Source organism: Pagrus pagrus, assembly GCF_965226575.1.
Source record: "Pagrus pagrus genome assembly, chromosome: 13".
In the NCBI taxonomy this organism is placed as follows: Eukaryota; Metazoa; Chordata; class Actinopteri; order Spariformes; family Sparidae; genus Pagrus; species Pagrus pagrus.
In genome coordinates this window covers 10,878,540-10,895,241 of record NC_140197.1, presented here as the reverse complement: position 1 = coordinate 10,895,241, position 16,702 = coordinate 10,878,540, and the positions used below count along the sequence as shown (strand labels likewise).

The 16,702-nt window shown below is 43.6% G+C and overlaps 1 protein-coding gene and 1 long non-coding RNA gene across 4 annotated transcripts in view; one reads left to right on the top strand and one right to left on the bottom strand.

Annotated features, from left to right (window-relative positions):
* LOC311268591 (RNA binding protein fox-1 homolog 2-like) overlaps positions 1 to 16,702 on the top strand; it is a 50,051-nt gene that overhangs the window by 11,681 nt on the left and 21,668 nt on the right. For 2 of the 3 annotated variants that reach the window (XM_084372299.1, XM_084372298.1), the window contains exons 2-3: positions 2,290 to 2,340; positions 14,349 to 14,552. In XM_084372299.1, coding sequence (XP_084228425.1) covers positions 2,290 to 2,340; positions 14,349 to 14,552 — 255 coding nt within the window. Of the gene's footprint in view, positions 1 to 2,289; positions 2,341 to 5,331; positions 6,031 to 14,348; positions 14,553 to 16,702 lie in introns of those variants that run through there. The other variant, XM_084372300.1, reaches the window with a different exon arrangement.
* Positions 12,526 to 13,295, bottom strand: LOC311268593. The gene is made up of 2 exons (XR_014623983.1): positions 13,237 to 13,295; positions 12,526 to 12,813 (listed from the first exon to the last, which is right to left on the bottom strand). It is a non-coding gene; the product is annotated as an uncharacterized lncRNA (long non-coding RNA).

Below are 16,702 nucleotides of genomic sequence, written 5' to 3'. Positions count from 1 at the left end.
TAGATAATTAAAAAATAAAATAACGGCCCTCACTGCATAACCCTCCTCATTGGGATCATCTTCGATTGGCTGTTTGTCTTGTCTAAGACGCTTGCCCTTGATTGGCTGGATGAATGCTATCAGGAAGTGACTCCCGCAGGAGGCAGCTTGAGGTCAAGGGCCAGGAGGTTAACTCTCTGTTGACACTCTTCAGAAGCCAAATCTGCCCTCCTCATCTCAGTATAGCATAGCACGGCCCACACTCAAGCTGTTTGCTGAATGGACGGGCGCGTTCAGGCCAAGGGGCAGCACATGGATTTGAAACATTTTGTCTGCTCCTCGCTCCTGCAGATTAAATGTAATGAAAACATCAGCAGTTCTGAAGGCGAGCACCCCATCCCGCGGCACATACTTAAACATGCACACACACATCTTTCTTTCTTTCTCTCCATCCTCAGACCTTCTCCCTCTCTCCTCCTCTCCCTCCCCTCCTCGCCTAGTGAGACTCAAGCCTCGGCATGAGTCTCACTAGGCAGTCATGTTTTCTCTGCGAGGCATGCCAGCAGGCTCGACTGTGCCGGTGTCATCTCTCTCACTGCTGTCAAAATATCAGCGTTCGGTTAACTTTCCCCATTCTTCCAGTCCTCCTCCTGCCTCCCCAATCTCTGCCCCCCCTTCTCACCTAGCTCTGCAGCAAACAATGGCCGCTCTTGCCGGGGCAAAACGACACACTGGAGGAGAAAATAATAGTCAGAGAGAAAAGAGAGGAGGAGAGACAGAAATAATCTAATTAAAAGTAATTACAGAGCAATTAACCACAACACTGGTTTCTGGGGCAGGGTCGATGAGGGATGGGGGGCTCACCCTCTGCTTGTGGATTGTGATTGGCTGGTACGGCTGGATATGAAAACTCTGCAGTGATGGTTCACCAGTCATGGCATCCACACAAGACTGTTAACTGTTAACTGAAATCACTAGCAGAGGAAGTGTCTTCTGTCCTTGTTTGAACTTTGGTTGTTGTTCAAGGTTTTGAAAATCCTTTGAATAATAGTGAGTTGTGCTTTAGCTAGGAACGCATCGATTTATCAGCTGAACATTTTGCATCAGCCGGTATTCACCCTGTTTACCACTGTCAGCTATCGGCAAATAAGATCGCTGTTGTTCTGTCATGTCACATCAATTTTACACTGGTACATTCATGAGCTACTAGCTCGTGACATCCCTCCCTTCAGTTTGTAAGGCTATTTAATTGCTGATAAATTATTTTCATTGAGTAGGTAGTAAACGTAGTATAACGCATTTTGAAGCAGTTTCTTTTTATAAAAAAAATCTTTTTCATGTGAAAGAAGGTTGTTTCATAAATGTGTGTCATCGAGTTTTGTACTCTATCAAAGATGGTATAATGAAGACTTCTTAAATGTATAATTAACTATAGTTAACAGTTAATTGACTAGCAAACAATAAAATGCTTTATAAACCATCTATTATACTTGATTATTATAAAGTTGCAATTGATGTTTATAATACTTTGTAAATGGTTAAAGGTGCAATATGTTAGAACTGGACAGTTGTGTAATTTATAATCCAAGCAAAAAGGGGGCAGCATATCCCCAGAGTAACTACTAACCGCTGCTAACTGTAGCTGCTGTTAGCTAGTTAGCTCGGTTAGCTGTGCATCTAGCTGTCCGGACTGGGAGCTCAGAGCACCAGGGGAGTGTTGTGTTTGTATCGTTGGCACAAGAGCTTTGTACCTGACAAGCTGAGGCTAGCTGGTTACCATGCTAACTTCAGTGAATATCTCTGCAACACAATAGATGGACGTCATGACTTCAAAGCTACACATTTTCATATTCTGTTAATAGTTTTAGTAAATTTCAACTAAAACTCTTACATATTGCACCTTAAATAAATACTGTGTAGTTCATCTGTAAACATTATTTGGAAAAACTATATATTTACCATTTATTATTGATGATTATCATAGTGTTACCTAAACAGTTCAGTTATTTTTTTGTAATGATGATATCCTTGTTTTCCTGGAACAAAAAAAATCTGTATGGGCTCAGAATTTCCCAATCTGTGCATCCACGCTGATATAAACAGTACAAGATATTATAAAAGATTCAGTTATACTGACCTCTTGCTTTATCATCTTTTTTCTCCCTGTTAGTTTGTCTTAGTGGAGATGTGTGTCTCAGAGTGCATTTCAGCCGCAGTGTAAAAGTTTTTGGACTGTCATGCCGCATCCACTCAATTTTTCAAAAGCCCAGCCACTCACACCACTCTCTTCCCTCCTGTTGTCTCTTGCAGAACAATGAGCCTTTAAACCCTGGTTTCCATGGATACCCACCTCACAGTCAGGTAAGAGATTAGTGACTGCTTGCAAACCTCTGGAACGATGAATAAAAAAAATAAAATAATGTAACACAAAAACCTTGACTCACTTGAGATGTGCTAGTTTTGGTTCAAAGGCTTCTCACTCAGTTTCTTTGTAATGGGATGTGAATGAAGAAGAAAATCAAACAGAGCACGTCACTTCTTATTGGATAGTCTTGATGGAGTGGTTCCTCTAAAATAATGTATGTGTGACGTTTTTGCGTACAGTACAATCTACATGATGTATTCCAAATCTTTTTGCCTCAGGGAACCTAGTGTTCCTGTCCATCCAGCCCTACAGCAGGATGGGCTCTGTTGCACTACGGCATCATTATCGAGACAATTATGAGGTTCTGCAGGGGCTCTCTCATTTTTCCTCAGCAGCTTATGGTAGCCTATAAATGATGGCAGTTAGAAGAATTGATGAAAGGGGAACTGGTAGTGATTGAGCTTCTCTTTCAAAAGCTTGACCCTCAGAACGTAGACAGAAATTGTGCCATCACGATCTTTAAACTGAGCTCTGCACACTCCACTGTTCCACAAAACCATTCTCTCCCATCCTCTCACACTTTCTCTCTTTTTCTGCCTCTCTCGCTCTCTCTACCTTTTTCTCATTCTAAGTGTCTCTCCATGCATATTGCTCTCAGTAATGAGTGCCTTATGTGTGCAGCGTAGCGGCAGGGTAGCTGACTATTTTCTTATCTACCTCCAAGCAGAAGAGCACATTGAGCGGCTCAAACCAGCTCAGTACTGGTGTGCGTGTGGATGTGTGTGTGTATCTGCGTGCACAAGCCCCATTTGAGAGAAATGCCTCTCCATCTGAGAGGCTTGCGTACATGCACCTTTGTGTGCGTGCACGTGTGCATCTCCAGCTCGTGTTTAGGATGTGCAGCTCTCTGGCAGTGCCACAGGAGGGGAGTGTTGGTCTGCGAGCCTGTCCGACCCCAGCCTCCCTCCTTCCCTTCCTCCCTCACCCCACATCACAACATGGGAGATCCTCATAGGCCTCACCCCCTCTCATGTATTCTTTTTTTTCTCTCCTCTATGTTACTCTCCTGCTCTACCCTTGGTATCTCCTTTTTCGAGAACACAGCTCTCTGAGTATGTGAGAATTTGGCTTTCTGGTTTCAAAGTTAATTTTATGCAGATTTTCCATCGCTTTCTTATTTCTGTTTTGACCTGACAACGACAAATAAAGATTGTGAGAGAGATCGCAGGCAGAAAAAGGATTGATGGGATGAGACAAAGAAGTGGAGCAGAGGTGAAACAGAAATGGAAGCAAGTTATTTAAGCTGGCTTGCCTGCAGGGCACAGATTCATACAATAGTCAGCTGCACAGTCAGAGCAGACTTACTTTCGGCCCTTGCCTGCCCAGGTTTATCAGCTTGTAAGACAAACACCTGGGCAGAGGACACTTTTGATCTGCGGTACATCTGAACTTGCCTTGTTAAATCCAGAGCTAACGCACACCGCTGCGTTTGTTTAATAAATGATTTAAAACCCGTCCCCCGCTTAGTTATTCTGCCCTTGAGCGCACATGTTCGGAGTCTCCACCGCACTAGCTGCTGGTTATCATGCAAATGGAGCCAGCCAAGCCAAGCTTAGCCGGATTGGCTTGTTCATCGCTGCAGTACATTTGTCTTGGTAATGCCTCCTGTCTGATGTTATGTATGCATGTTTAAACTGCCTGTAGGCCTCCTTGTGTCAATATGAGTGTGTTAAACGGTGACAGGCTCCTGTGGGTCCCTGCTGCTGTGCACTGTGAGGGGTAAATGTGTGCGTTTGTGTGTGACCCGCAGGGCCGTACGTGTCAGTCTCCTGCTGTTTAGGTCACAGAAATGATCAGGGTTAACATCACACACACAAACATACAAAAGGACACACACCCAAGCCTTTTTCATTCAGCATTCAGTGATAACAGCACTGTATTCAGATCTAACTGCAGGTCATAACCTTCTCATGGTTAATTGCAATTCTTCTGAAACTGTTCTGAATCATTCCTACAGAAGTTGAGCCTGAGATATTGATTATCTGTAGATGGTGCTGTTTGAAGGAGTGGCCTTTGTTTGAATTAGCTGATTACTGTGGGATGGATATAGCCTTTTTGTTTGAGCGTGTGTATGTGTGTGTGTCAGCCAAGGTGCAGTAGCAGGAATATGATCACAGCACATCTTTGTGTACATAATGTGCATGTGTTTATGTGAGACTGCGTGTGTGTGTTTATCACTGTGTTCAGTCTGTGTGCTTAATCCTCAGATCATCCCCTATTCATCCTCTCATCCTCCTCACTTACAGCCCTAATCCTGTCATCCCTCGCTTTTTTCCCCCAACCCCTTTATCCATTTATCTCTCTATCCCGTTATCTCCTGCTCGCACCCACTGCCCCTCTGTCTCTGCCCCCCTTTCCAGCCGAGCTCCCTTCTTTTGCCCCTTTTTTTCCCCCCACGCCACCTCCAATCACTTATCTTGCCCTCCCTCCGATCCCTCCATCCCTCTGGACCCAGTTCTAGCCAGACTCAGCAGATGTCTGAAAGCCTGGCATCAGGGCTTTTTTTCCGCAGAGTTCAGTCCCTCCCATATGAAAATGCGGTGCAAGGAACTGCACTCTCATCTCTGCAAATTAAGCGCCTCCTAACAATACAGTGGTGGGAAGTGAGGGAACTGAGCCTGAGCCAGAAGGAAAAGGCGCAATGCAGCGTGATACAGATTCCTGCTCAGGTTGAGGGTTTAGATACTGGAACTGGGGCTGGCGCTCCCTCAGTTTTGTGAGACTTTCCATCTGTGTGATGAAGGCAGCTGCAGCAGAGAGATGGTGGTGATCTAGGAGCCTACCCACGCAGCTAGCTACCTAGCTGTCTACCGACTGGCCTACCTACCGCTGCTTTTTGGAGCTGACAGGCTGCCACGCAATAAATAAATCATCAAAAAAAGCTGCAATGCAGTGGGGGTCGCATTCGTGTTCTGTACTCTCAGGCTGCCAGTGCGTGGATAGAAGACAGCATCTTCCTCTTCCTTCCTCTTCCTTTTCTCTCTCCAGGGGGGTTTGAGGAGACAGCAACAGCAGCTTTCTGACTACCATCTAGACACAGGGTTAGATGGCTACATGGCAGGATGGATGCTTTGATGGATAGGAGGGACTGAGGCTGAGAGAGGGAGGGAAAGTTTTAAAAGAGGGGCGGGAACAAGAGGAAGCAAGGGGGAGCAGCAGGACGAGTAAACGCGAGTGTGTGAATGACAGACGCAGAGCAAAGAGAAAGAGAGAGAAAGGAGGCAAGAAGAGAGACTCAGGCTGTCAGTAGGAGAGAGACAGAAAGGCCCAAGGGGGATCAGAGCTAGCGGGGCTGGGGAGACGAGGAAAAAGAGAGGCAAGAGAGTGACAGGCAGACGAGGCTTTGCGTGCCGGAGAAGTGGAAGAAGGGACGCCGGCGAAGAAGGGAAGGAGGAGGAAGAGGGAGTGAACGAGGGAGAATTTGAATGTGTGAGACAGACGTGGACTGAAGCCATCGTCGGCTCATGGTCTTAGAGCGCAGACAGAGGAGAGGAGGAACAGGAGGAGGAATAGAGACACAGAGGGAAGGGGAGAGGAGAAGGAACGGGAAAGTGGAGAGCTGGTCAGCAGCAGTTGTTCCTCTAGATCAGACAATGATGGGGCTGTACTACCCTGCAATGCTGCCGGTAAGTTCACTGCTTGAGCAGAGCTTCTTTGTATAAACAACTCGGCGCACATGTTGAGTACTGCATGATTAGAACTAGGAAAACTGAGACAGATTGTTAATGATTTATTTTCATTAGTTCTTTTGGGCTAGATGAAGCTGTAATTGGTTTTCTGTTAATGGCATGGCCTGTTTTGGTTGGCTGTGTCTTGGCCCAGGTGAGGCCTTTGTCAGATAGTTGGCAGGGCATCAAGCTTACAGCAGGGCTTGTCTCTGCAGCTCTGCTCCTTTCACTTTTTTAACTCTTAGCGCTCAAGTGTCTTTAATTGTTTTCTAAGAAATCATGCTAATGGCTTACCTCACTGATTATGCAACATTTTGTCCTCATGTTGCTGGAGCGGAGACAATACAAAGAGAGGCATTGCTGAATTGTACGTGCGCACACCGATTACTGAATTGCAACACTCTTGCTGTAGCATATAATGTTTATACAGTTGATGTTTGCTAGGCTGCTCTTAGCATATGGTGGGCGTGTCTGTGCTACTTTAGCTGAGAGACAGCCTGAGGATGAGAGCTGTTCTCTGGCTCTGTTCTAGCACGTCCCGCTCTCTGGTCTTGGGTTCCTTTGGGCCTTCAGGGGGGTGTCAGGATTGGGGGAGGTGGCAGCGAGCTACGTGCAGGCATGAGGCAGCGGCCGCTGCTGGGCTGTCCGCCTGTAGTGACATGCATGTACATTGCATGCTCTCCCCATGCTGACTGCACACAGCGTCATGTTATATTTCATAGATACATGTGCATGTGTGTGTGTCATGTCACGTCATGTGCACAGCGGGTGGGGGCTGAGGTTCTGTCAAGCGATTCAACGTTGTCATCCAAGCTGTCCATGCAGTTTAGACTTCCTCTGTCCCTGGATTGAGGGAGACAGGTGCCAAGACACAGTTGTTTCTGCACGCACGCACGCACGCACACACACACACACACACACACACACACACACACACACACACACACACACACACACACACACACACACACACACACACACACACAGGAAAAACAGTTGTTGCTACAGTACTTTACCCCCCCCCCCCAAGGCACTCAGACACACACTTAATATTAATGAATACACAGCAAAAGCCCTGTCTTTTGCTAACAGAAGCGTTAAAACCTGACCTGATCCAACCACATCACATTTAAATCACAGTATCACGCCAAAGCCTAATTTATATTTATGTTTCTTCAAGAGATCTGTATACCTAATGGAAGTCACTGCAGTGTTTACACATCAGATTCAAATGGTAGTCAGCGGCATAACTTTGTTGAATATTGTTCTTTATTTGGTCAACGTCTGAAAGGCTACAACAACCTCTACTTGTACATAGTGAAGTAGAGGTGTGGGTTGTTGTTCCCGTGTTTCTCCTTTTTCCTCTCTCTCTCTTTCCTCCTCTGTTTCCTCCCCCCGCAGGCTAGAGCAGCTGTAAACCAAACACATTATTCTTCTTCAAAGAGAGTCACGCCAAATGGAGGATGGCGGTAGTGACCAGGAGGGTGTAAGAGCAGGGTTGGGGGGGCGGGTGGGCGGTTAGTTCCATGTGGGAATGCACTTTAAAGGTGACACATCACCAGTCACACTGTCCTCTGTAAAATGTATGGTGCTGCTCTCGACTGTAGGTGACACACCTCTATACTGCAATATACACTGTGGATAAGAGTTACTGTTAAACCTTAGTGGCAACTTTAACGATTTACGCCTAATTACGTTACACACCGTATCCTACCCATTTAAGGCTGTTGATACATCAAACTAGTTTGATAAGTTCAAATTTTAGTTTTTGCAAGACATGTATAATTTCTAGTTCATCAAAACTGTGTTATTACAACGTCCACAGGCTATTTTCAGTCTAAATGTATCGTAGTTGATAGCTAGCTACATTGGCTGTCTCGAGTCACGACTGTCCCATAAACTTCAGCAGGTGTGCGCAGTTTAACAGCATTTTTAGGGTGTCTCTTGACTCCGGGTGTCTAGTTCACTCTGGCCAGACTTAATAGTAATAGTCTAAAAACATACTCGTACAGATCCACTCTCCCAGTTTCTTTATGCTGATGAGGCATCTTCTCTGGTAACCAGAGGTCAAGCCATGAGAGTTTGCACTTTTCAGTCTGCCCCTATGTGCCAGGTTGCTAACGCTAGCTTACAGCTGTCTGCAGATATCAGGCTGACGTCAACAAATACAAACGGCAGGAGCAGAAGAATTGCTTCTGTGCAGAAACTGTTTATTAAAATGGATGTCTGTGCTCTGCTTTGTTGAAGCATCTGCTACCGACCATCCACGTCTGAATGGCATAGCCTTGATATTAATATCTGCATGACAGCCTGTACATGGTGGAGGTCTTCTGTTATTTTTTTGCAGATGTTGGCCTGAAAAATTTGTTTCAGACATTTTACTCCTGCTGCATTTTTCAGGAAATTGCCTGTTGAGTTCATACTCATGACAAATAGACAGATAAGGGGCCGCATATCAACAGAGTAACCTCTAATTTCTGCTTGCTGTAGCTGCCGTTAGCAAGTTATCTCAGTTAGCGGTGCAGCTAGCTATTCTTTCAAACCAAATTTTTACATTTTGCACCTTTTTTTAAAATTGTGAATTGTTGTGTAATGTTGGCGATATCACCCAGACCTACAGTGCTTGAATTTCCACGTTGATGATATTAAGAGTGACAAATGAGCGCAGCCCATAATGAGTCCGCTGAGGTGCTGATTCTAAAAGATCCTCTAGTCATTGTCTTGTCAGCGTCAGCACTGCAGCAGGATGGCATACAAGCATTGAGCCTGCTTATTTTCATTTCTATTTTTTCACAGTTCAACAGCGTGACTGGTTGTCTGAAAATATGCGTGCACATTCAGCGCACTTCATCCCCACGTCTGTCTGTATGCATTCGTAGATGTCCAGAGGTGTTACATTATCCCTCTAAGCCCTCTGCTCAGAGCTGAGCCCATCAGGAAGGGTGTCAAGCCAAGCCGCTGTTATGCCGAGCGGTTTGCAAGGCAGTGAGTGGCATCACTGATACTGTACTGAGTATTGAGGCCGCCTAACTCTTCCACCTCCCATATTATCTCCACAAGACTGCTTGGTTAGCCAGCGTACGACAACAGGCCTTCAAGGAATTTGCAAGGGATCCACACCCAAGTCTGTTCCCCTCGGGGTGTGTGTATGTCTGTCAGTGGGAGTGTAGCTGCACACATGTGAGAAATGGATGCACTCTTATAACAAACTGACAGGTGCTTGTATGTTTTGCTGTCAAGGCACTGTAAAACAACACTCAGTTTAATCAGGGGCATGTTTCGTTTTATTTTCCTTATATTTACCCTGTGGGCTTATGGGTATTTGCTTCACATTAGACAGTCTCACCTGTTACCACCAACTAAGCACTAAAGCAAAGTGCGCAGTCCTCAGTATCGGTGGCCTAATGCACTGTGTGACACCACTCCACCTCAGGCTTCTCCCTCTGCCCATACAGCCGTGATGATATTGTCCAACACTAATGCTGCTCTAACTGCCGCTGCCGGAGGCTTTATGCAGTGGGCCGAGGTGTGAAAACACTCCACATGTTACCTCACTGCAAAGCACACATACATACACACATACAGACACATTGGAAGTGATGCACAGATGTGGTGCAGTAGCGTCCTATATGTGTACAGTATCAGGTTACCCACTGACAAACAGCACTGTAACATATCTGTCTGCACACCATACCCTAGCACACTGCAGCAGGGAGTCAATATCGTTGGGTTTTTATATATAAACATCTTCAGCAAAAGTTGTCAATGTACAAATTCCCCATCTCGCGGCATCTGCTTAGAATGCAAGACTGTACTAAGCAATTCGTCCTGCTGTTGGAAAAACAGCAGCAAGCATGCTGCAACATTCAAATTCTGCTCTGTCTTTATTTGCATATTTCCATCGGTCCTTGTTGTCTTTAGTATTGGTTTTATGGATTCTTGGTTGTATAGCATTCTGCTGCTGCATCCTCTGTAAATCAGTCTGGAATAAAGGTCAGGTAAATGTTAAGTGTAAATGTCAGTCAGTGATTGGATATGACCGATAGGGACACAAAAATATAGTCCTGGACGTTGGGATGGGATTCAGTGAGCACACTGGTGCTGGAGAGGTAGAAAAGCCCCCGACACATGAGGCATCGAGCCTCTGGATGAGGTTGGGTGCATTTGGGCCAGGTGTGCCTTTTTCATCTTTCAGTAGAAATATTGTAGACAGTTCCTCTACCCTGGTAAATAAATCGGTGACTGACTGAATCAAGCCTAATTAAAGATGGATCAATATTTAATTTTTAGTCAGTTTTTATTAATTTTAATTTTAATTTTGATATTGATTTTATAGTTTTATTGGTGGTTATTTAGTAACTTGAAGCCAGAAAAATTACAACAGACGTGCATGTGGTGCTGTCCCTTTGTTATTCTGTTAATGAACTAGAAAGCCATTGTTGTCACTGAATACACAACCTATTATTTGTTTTCTTCTTGATCATTTTAATTCAAAATCTCTTCAACTTGTAAATATTGTGAATCAGTGTCACCTCTGGGTCTGAGTCAGTGAACTATGGTGTGTCTCTAAGGAAAACCCATTGTGTAATCTGATTGGCCCACAGTCAGGAAGGAGAGTCAGGAGTTCGTGCACAGAGGCGGCCGTATAAGGAAATGGGCTGTGGCCTACGTTTTGATGGACATTACAGTGCAGCAGGAGCTCTGTGACTTAAGGGGCGGGTGCCGGTGGTTTTAAAAAGGGAAAAAAAAATTCTCCCTCTGGCTTTCATCAAGCGTGGCAGGCAAGGACGAAGAGGAAAAAGGAGAAAAAGGAGGAGGAAGGGGGGGGTAAACGCAGGCATACTTACTTCTCCAAGCACAGGAAAAAGAAAAGAGACGGATTGCAGAGGGAGAAGAAGCTGTAAAGAGTATTTCTAGATGGCTCCAATAGGCAAAGTGTTATAAACTTGCATGATTGATGAGTTTCAGTAGCATCACCACTTGGCGATTCAGAGTGTGTCTGTGTGGTTAGAGGCTAAAGTCAGCAGACAGACACAGTCAGACGCACGCTTGAAAGGTTTGCCGTGAAAAGGCCTCTCCTCCCCCTCATCCTCTCCGTCTGTGGAAAAACATATGGTGTCTCAGGTAACACAACTGCTGTGTGTTTGTGTGTGTGTGTGTGTGTTTGCATGCATGTGTGTGTGTGTGCATGAGGTGAGAGTGAAACAGTATGGATGAATAGGTCCAACTCCAGATGGTCCTTTTTTTATTTGTGATATCAGATCGTTGATTAAAAAAACATGTCGGTTGATACTTGATCCAGTCCGTTTTCAGCTTTGCTCCGTTCGCTTTACGTGTTGTTTTGTTTTTTTTATGTATTGCAGATTCAGCCAATTCTGTATTTCATCTCCCAATGTCAAAATTCTGTTAAGAAACAAATTGAGTTAAGAGCAGACACAACTTTAATAGAGCCTGTCATTATTTCCCATAACCCCCTTCCCCCTCCTGTTAAACATTCCTTTTTCTTTTTCCATTATTTCTTTTTTCCTCTCTCCCCCTCTCCTTTTGACTATATGATGCTGCCATGTAGGGCAGTGCTGCTCCTTAGTCAGCGGGTCAGGAATGCCTGTGTAGTCTTAAGGGTGAATGTGCTCAACGCTGATGTTAATCCACTGACAGCTTTCATTTGTCTTTCTGTTTATTACCTCTGCCAAGGAGGTTATGTTTTCACTTGTGTCCTATTGTTGGTTGGGTTAGTTTGTCAGCAGGATTACACAAAAACTACTGAACGGATTTCGATAAAACTTGGATGGAGGATGGATCTCGACCCAGAATAGACGCCATTAACTTTTGGTGCGGATCAGGATTAACTGATCAGGGACATTTTTGTCACTTTCTTTGAATTGCAAAATAGGGTGTTTATGTTATTTTTATTAGATTGTTGTTATTTTCTTAGGGAATAATGGATGGACCTTTTTTTAAAAAACATCAGGTGTGTTTTAATGGCTGGTATCTGAGTGAGTACAATTTGATGCAGATCCAAATAAAAGTCTGGATCTACTGGGTTTAAAGGAATATCGTGTAGAAATGGGCATTTTGTGAGATTTGGCGCCCCCCACAGTTTGAGTGCAACACCAAATACAAATCCCAGGTCTGTAACAATTTGTCAGATGTAATGTATGTTGAAGTAAACATGTATGTAACACTGTGAACCTACCCTCTCACTGAAGTTACATTGTGCAGAAACAAGTGATGGGGCGGAGTGGCTGAGACAGAGACACCATTCACCCTGTTAACATGATTTTGAGGCTGTTAGTTTAAGGTTGAAAAGTTACATAATGTTGCTATACATTGCTCCAGTTAGTTAGACCTGAAGAAGCCCTTATGTGAGAGCTGAAACTGAAATATATGAGAATATTCAGTTTACTGTCAGAAAGGAATAAAGATACCAAAAAATATTAATCAGAGAATCACTGAATTTTTACTTTTTTCTTTATTTTTTTCTGATCAAAATAGTTTGCAATTTGTTTTGATAATTGACAACTAATCAATTAATCGTCCCAGCTATAATTGGCTCATCAATTCATTGTTGTTTACTCAGTATGCAAAATCATGACATTTAAACCTCTCTAGTAGGAGTCTAAATATTACAACACCTCAAAATGTGTTTCTTTTCTCATGACTAATCATGTGGGAGCATTGTGTAATGACATCTGGTCCAGTCGGTTCAGGCTTGGCAGTGCTTTATTCAGCTCAGGAACCCTGCATTAGAATAGACAGAAGCTTTTATAAACCACGAGCTGCTCCTCTGTCGCCCTGAAGTGGAAAAACCCTCGATTATCAGTGTTTGTGGCATCCCTGTTAATGAAATATGTCAGTGAGCAGCTCTTCTTGACTCGCTTTAAGCATGTGTGTGACTCAGCCCTAGGCCTATAGGACACACCCTTTAGTGGCTGAATACAGGCTACTGCATGTTTATGAGCTCACATGCCCCAACAAGAACACTTTGATTTATCCTAGCCTGGGTATGGTAAAGCCTAACTGATGAATTTTAATGGCTTATCGTCTGTTTTTGAGCAGGTGTTATGACAGCTCCTTTTTTATCACGCGGTGGCAGAAACCCGTCGCGGATGCAAAACACAATCAGCTTTCACACATTCTTTCCTAACATACATTCAGCCTCACCACAAAGACGAGAGTGGCAGCGGACGAGTCTCCCAGATTTTTTCCATCCTGTCTTTTGGATCGCGCTGCCTCCTCTTGATGCCTTCTGTATCTGTTTGGGTCTGTCTGTCTTGCAGATGGGCCTTTTTAGCCTCAGCTGGATGTTTTTACAGCCAATGTGGTCGACACTGCAGAAGAAGAGCAGTGAGCAGCCAGGCTATAGGATTAGAGGAGGAGAGAGGGAGAGAGCGCTTGTTTGCTTTTGCGGCATCTTAGATACTCTGTCTAATTAAAAAGGCTGTCTGGAGACCGAGTGTCTCTTGGCGTCACCCAGCCCAGATCCAGCCCACGGCAGAGGCCAGACCAGTGGCTAATGGTGTTGGATGCAGTGTAATGCAGCCTGGCTTGATGTGGATCAGCATTGACCCCCGAACTCTTCTTTCTTTTTCTTTCCATCCATGGTGTCTCCCTTTTTTTACTCCCCATCTTTGCTCTGAAAGGACTTTGTGAAACTTAGTCCAAGATGTCCTTGAGTGTGCGAAAGGATTGAAACAAGCAATATTGCAGAGTCACCACGCGCACACATACACACACACAAGATAAGGTAGCAGCACAGCTATAAAGCTTCTGTAGATGATCCTCCTGCTGATAGAGTTGTAACAGGGCAGAATAAAAAAGAACCCGAGGCAACAAAGTCCCAGCTGATATACAGTCGATCTGAATTATAGATGGCTGTGAAAAAGGAAATCCAAAAAAACAAGTCTTCACACCATGCAGCACAACGTAGCTGTAAACATGTCATGGTTATCATGGTGTGTATATGTTTATCTATTTGTGCATCCGTCCATCCCATAATCATCTCAGACTGTGTATCGAATTTTCGGACTCTTAATAATAGATGTGTTTGCAGTAAATATTTCATGGTCGGCTGACTGAAAACACATGCCTGTCAGAGATATGGGGGGGAGTGGTAAAGCAGAGAGAGAGAGAGAGAGAGAGAGAGAGAGAGTGAAATATAATAGGCAGGATCGTAATCCCCTCATTCTACCTTCATCAGAATGTTACAGCTCACTACGTATGTTAACTCGTCTCCCTCTCTTCTTCCCTCTCCCTCCCTTCCCCCGGTGCTGCAGGGCTCTCAGGATTCGACAGGAGGACAGGAGGGATTAGTGGCCCCACCCTTTTCAGCGTTCCCGCCTCCACCCCCTCCTCAAAACGGGCTACCAGGGACAGAGTTTGGCCCTGGGGCCATGTTTGGTGCTGGGGGCCAAGGTGCAGCAGAGGTAGGGGCTGGTGCTAACGGAGCCGCCACCACTACCACCAACAACAATAACAATGTAAGAGCCCCGTGTTTATAAAGACTTGAGTTATCTGTTTGTTGTGGAGGTATAGACCCTTTTCTGACTTGCTAACGCAGGAAAAGTACAGGTGAGACCAATAGTGATAACATGGCATGGCATAACAAGTGTCCCAGGAGCAATGTCAGTGAGTGAGCATGCACAGTACTAGAGCCCTGGGACTCGCTCACCTAAATGGAAGGCAGCCATCATTAATGTTATAAATTCCAGACAAGTCAAAATGTCTGCTGTGAAAAGGGTCTTTTCAGCAAGAAGTCATTGGCAAAAATATCCCTGGCCCCTCTGTTGTTCTTGTACTTTATATTTTGAAGCTTTGAATAGAATGTAATATTATTTTTATTAAATAAACCGCAGTTGTAGTGCCATACTGTTGAAAACAATCATAAATCAGTTGGTCTCTCCGCCATTTTGGATGGATCGCCCTATGGAGGATGAACCCTTATGACTTTGGCGGTCCCCTTGACTTTTAAATCTAGCAGGTCGACATTTTTTGTTTTATAGTGAAATATCTGAACATCTATTAAATGGATGCCATGAAATCTTGCAAAGACATTAAGGGTACCCATAGATTGCCATGACATTTGATACAGTCAGTCATGCCCCCATCAGGATGAATTGCAACTACTTGCTCCCTTCGCTTTTCATATTGCATCTGGGCCTTCAACAGGGGGTCAAAATTAAATGTCTGAAAATGCTCATTAAAAGTGCACTATGTATTTTAGGGGAAGACATTTTAATCAGAATAGAAAGATCTAATTGACTGATTTTGTTTATGCCTAAGCATACAAAACAAACAAACTCTCTTCATTTCCATGACCAAACAACACAGTTTCATACTGTTTTACTTTGTTTATATGTGGCAGACTCTGCCATCATTCTAGCTTCAAACAGTGTTCTGGGGGCCTTATTTTCCTCTGAGAGCAGCTTGTTTATTCAGTTATAGAAAAAAATAAAGGTAATGAGTTTCATTAATACTGTAAAAATTTAAATTCTAGTTTGAGTTTCTTCTCCAAAACTACATAGTGTCCCTTTAAATATGAATCCAATATATTAGCAAAGATAAATTTGTTAAAAAGACATTTCATTTATGCAACATTGATCATCATGATTCCTAATGCAATCATGTTCGCAAGCTAAACTAATCGTACGATGACTGTGCAGCACCTATCAATAGCTGCACACTATTCAGCTTACTACTCTGACATAGCCTCCGCCTCAGAAACCACTGGAGAAATTGCAAAGGGTGAGGCTTACACATCTAACATCAACCATGCTGCAACTGCTGTAGACATGTCTATACACAGCACTGTAAGCCACCCTGCTTGTTATTATAAGCCCAGTTTAACATGCAACAGAATTTTTTACAGTTCATGTAGCAGAAGGTCCCTGCTCCATCTTTCTGTCAGCCAAGGTGTTCTTGGCCTGAAAAAGGTTGAAGACCTCAAATAACGCACCATCATCAGGTCAAAATGTTGTCCAATACAGTTCGACTTAATACCAACAACATTTATTATACCCAGTCTGCTTCAGCTGGACATACATAACATAAGAATGGCATCACGTTTAGCCAACATGGAGGGTTTTTTCCACATTTTATTTAGTCCTTGGTGATGTGGTTTTATTTTGTTAATGATTTATTAAATAATATTATTTTTCAATATTTTCCCCATTCCATTTCCAGTGTGTAAATATTAAGAACTAAATGTCCATAGCTCTTGGAGACTATGCTTGCATCATTGTGCTATTATATTATCAATATACCAGTGGCATAAAATGGTCTTTAAATGTCAGTATTGTCGTAATTATTTCTGTTACAATATGTCGTCTATCAAAAACTACTTATCATTACAGGCCTAATGGTGAACATGTTAAATATTATACCTTCCAAACATCAGCATTTTAGCATTTTGATGTTAGCTTTTAGCTCAAAATGCTCTAAATGTGCACTGAGACATCCTCAGAGAGCTGAAAAATGTCTGCAGATTGAAGTCCTGTCCTTAAACATAAATACAAATCATACTTGATTTAAGATGCTTTTCATGATTATATTAAAACTGCACACAGTTATCTTTCTGCATTGTCTACTCACAAACATTGCTTTGTTTCTAAAATCTAAAAGAAGAGGGTAA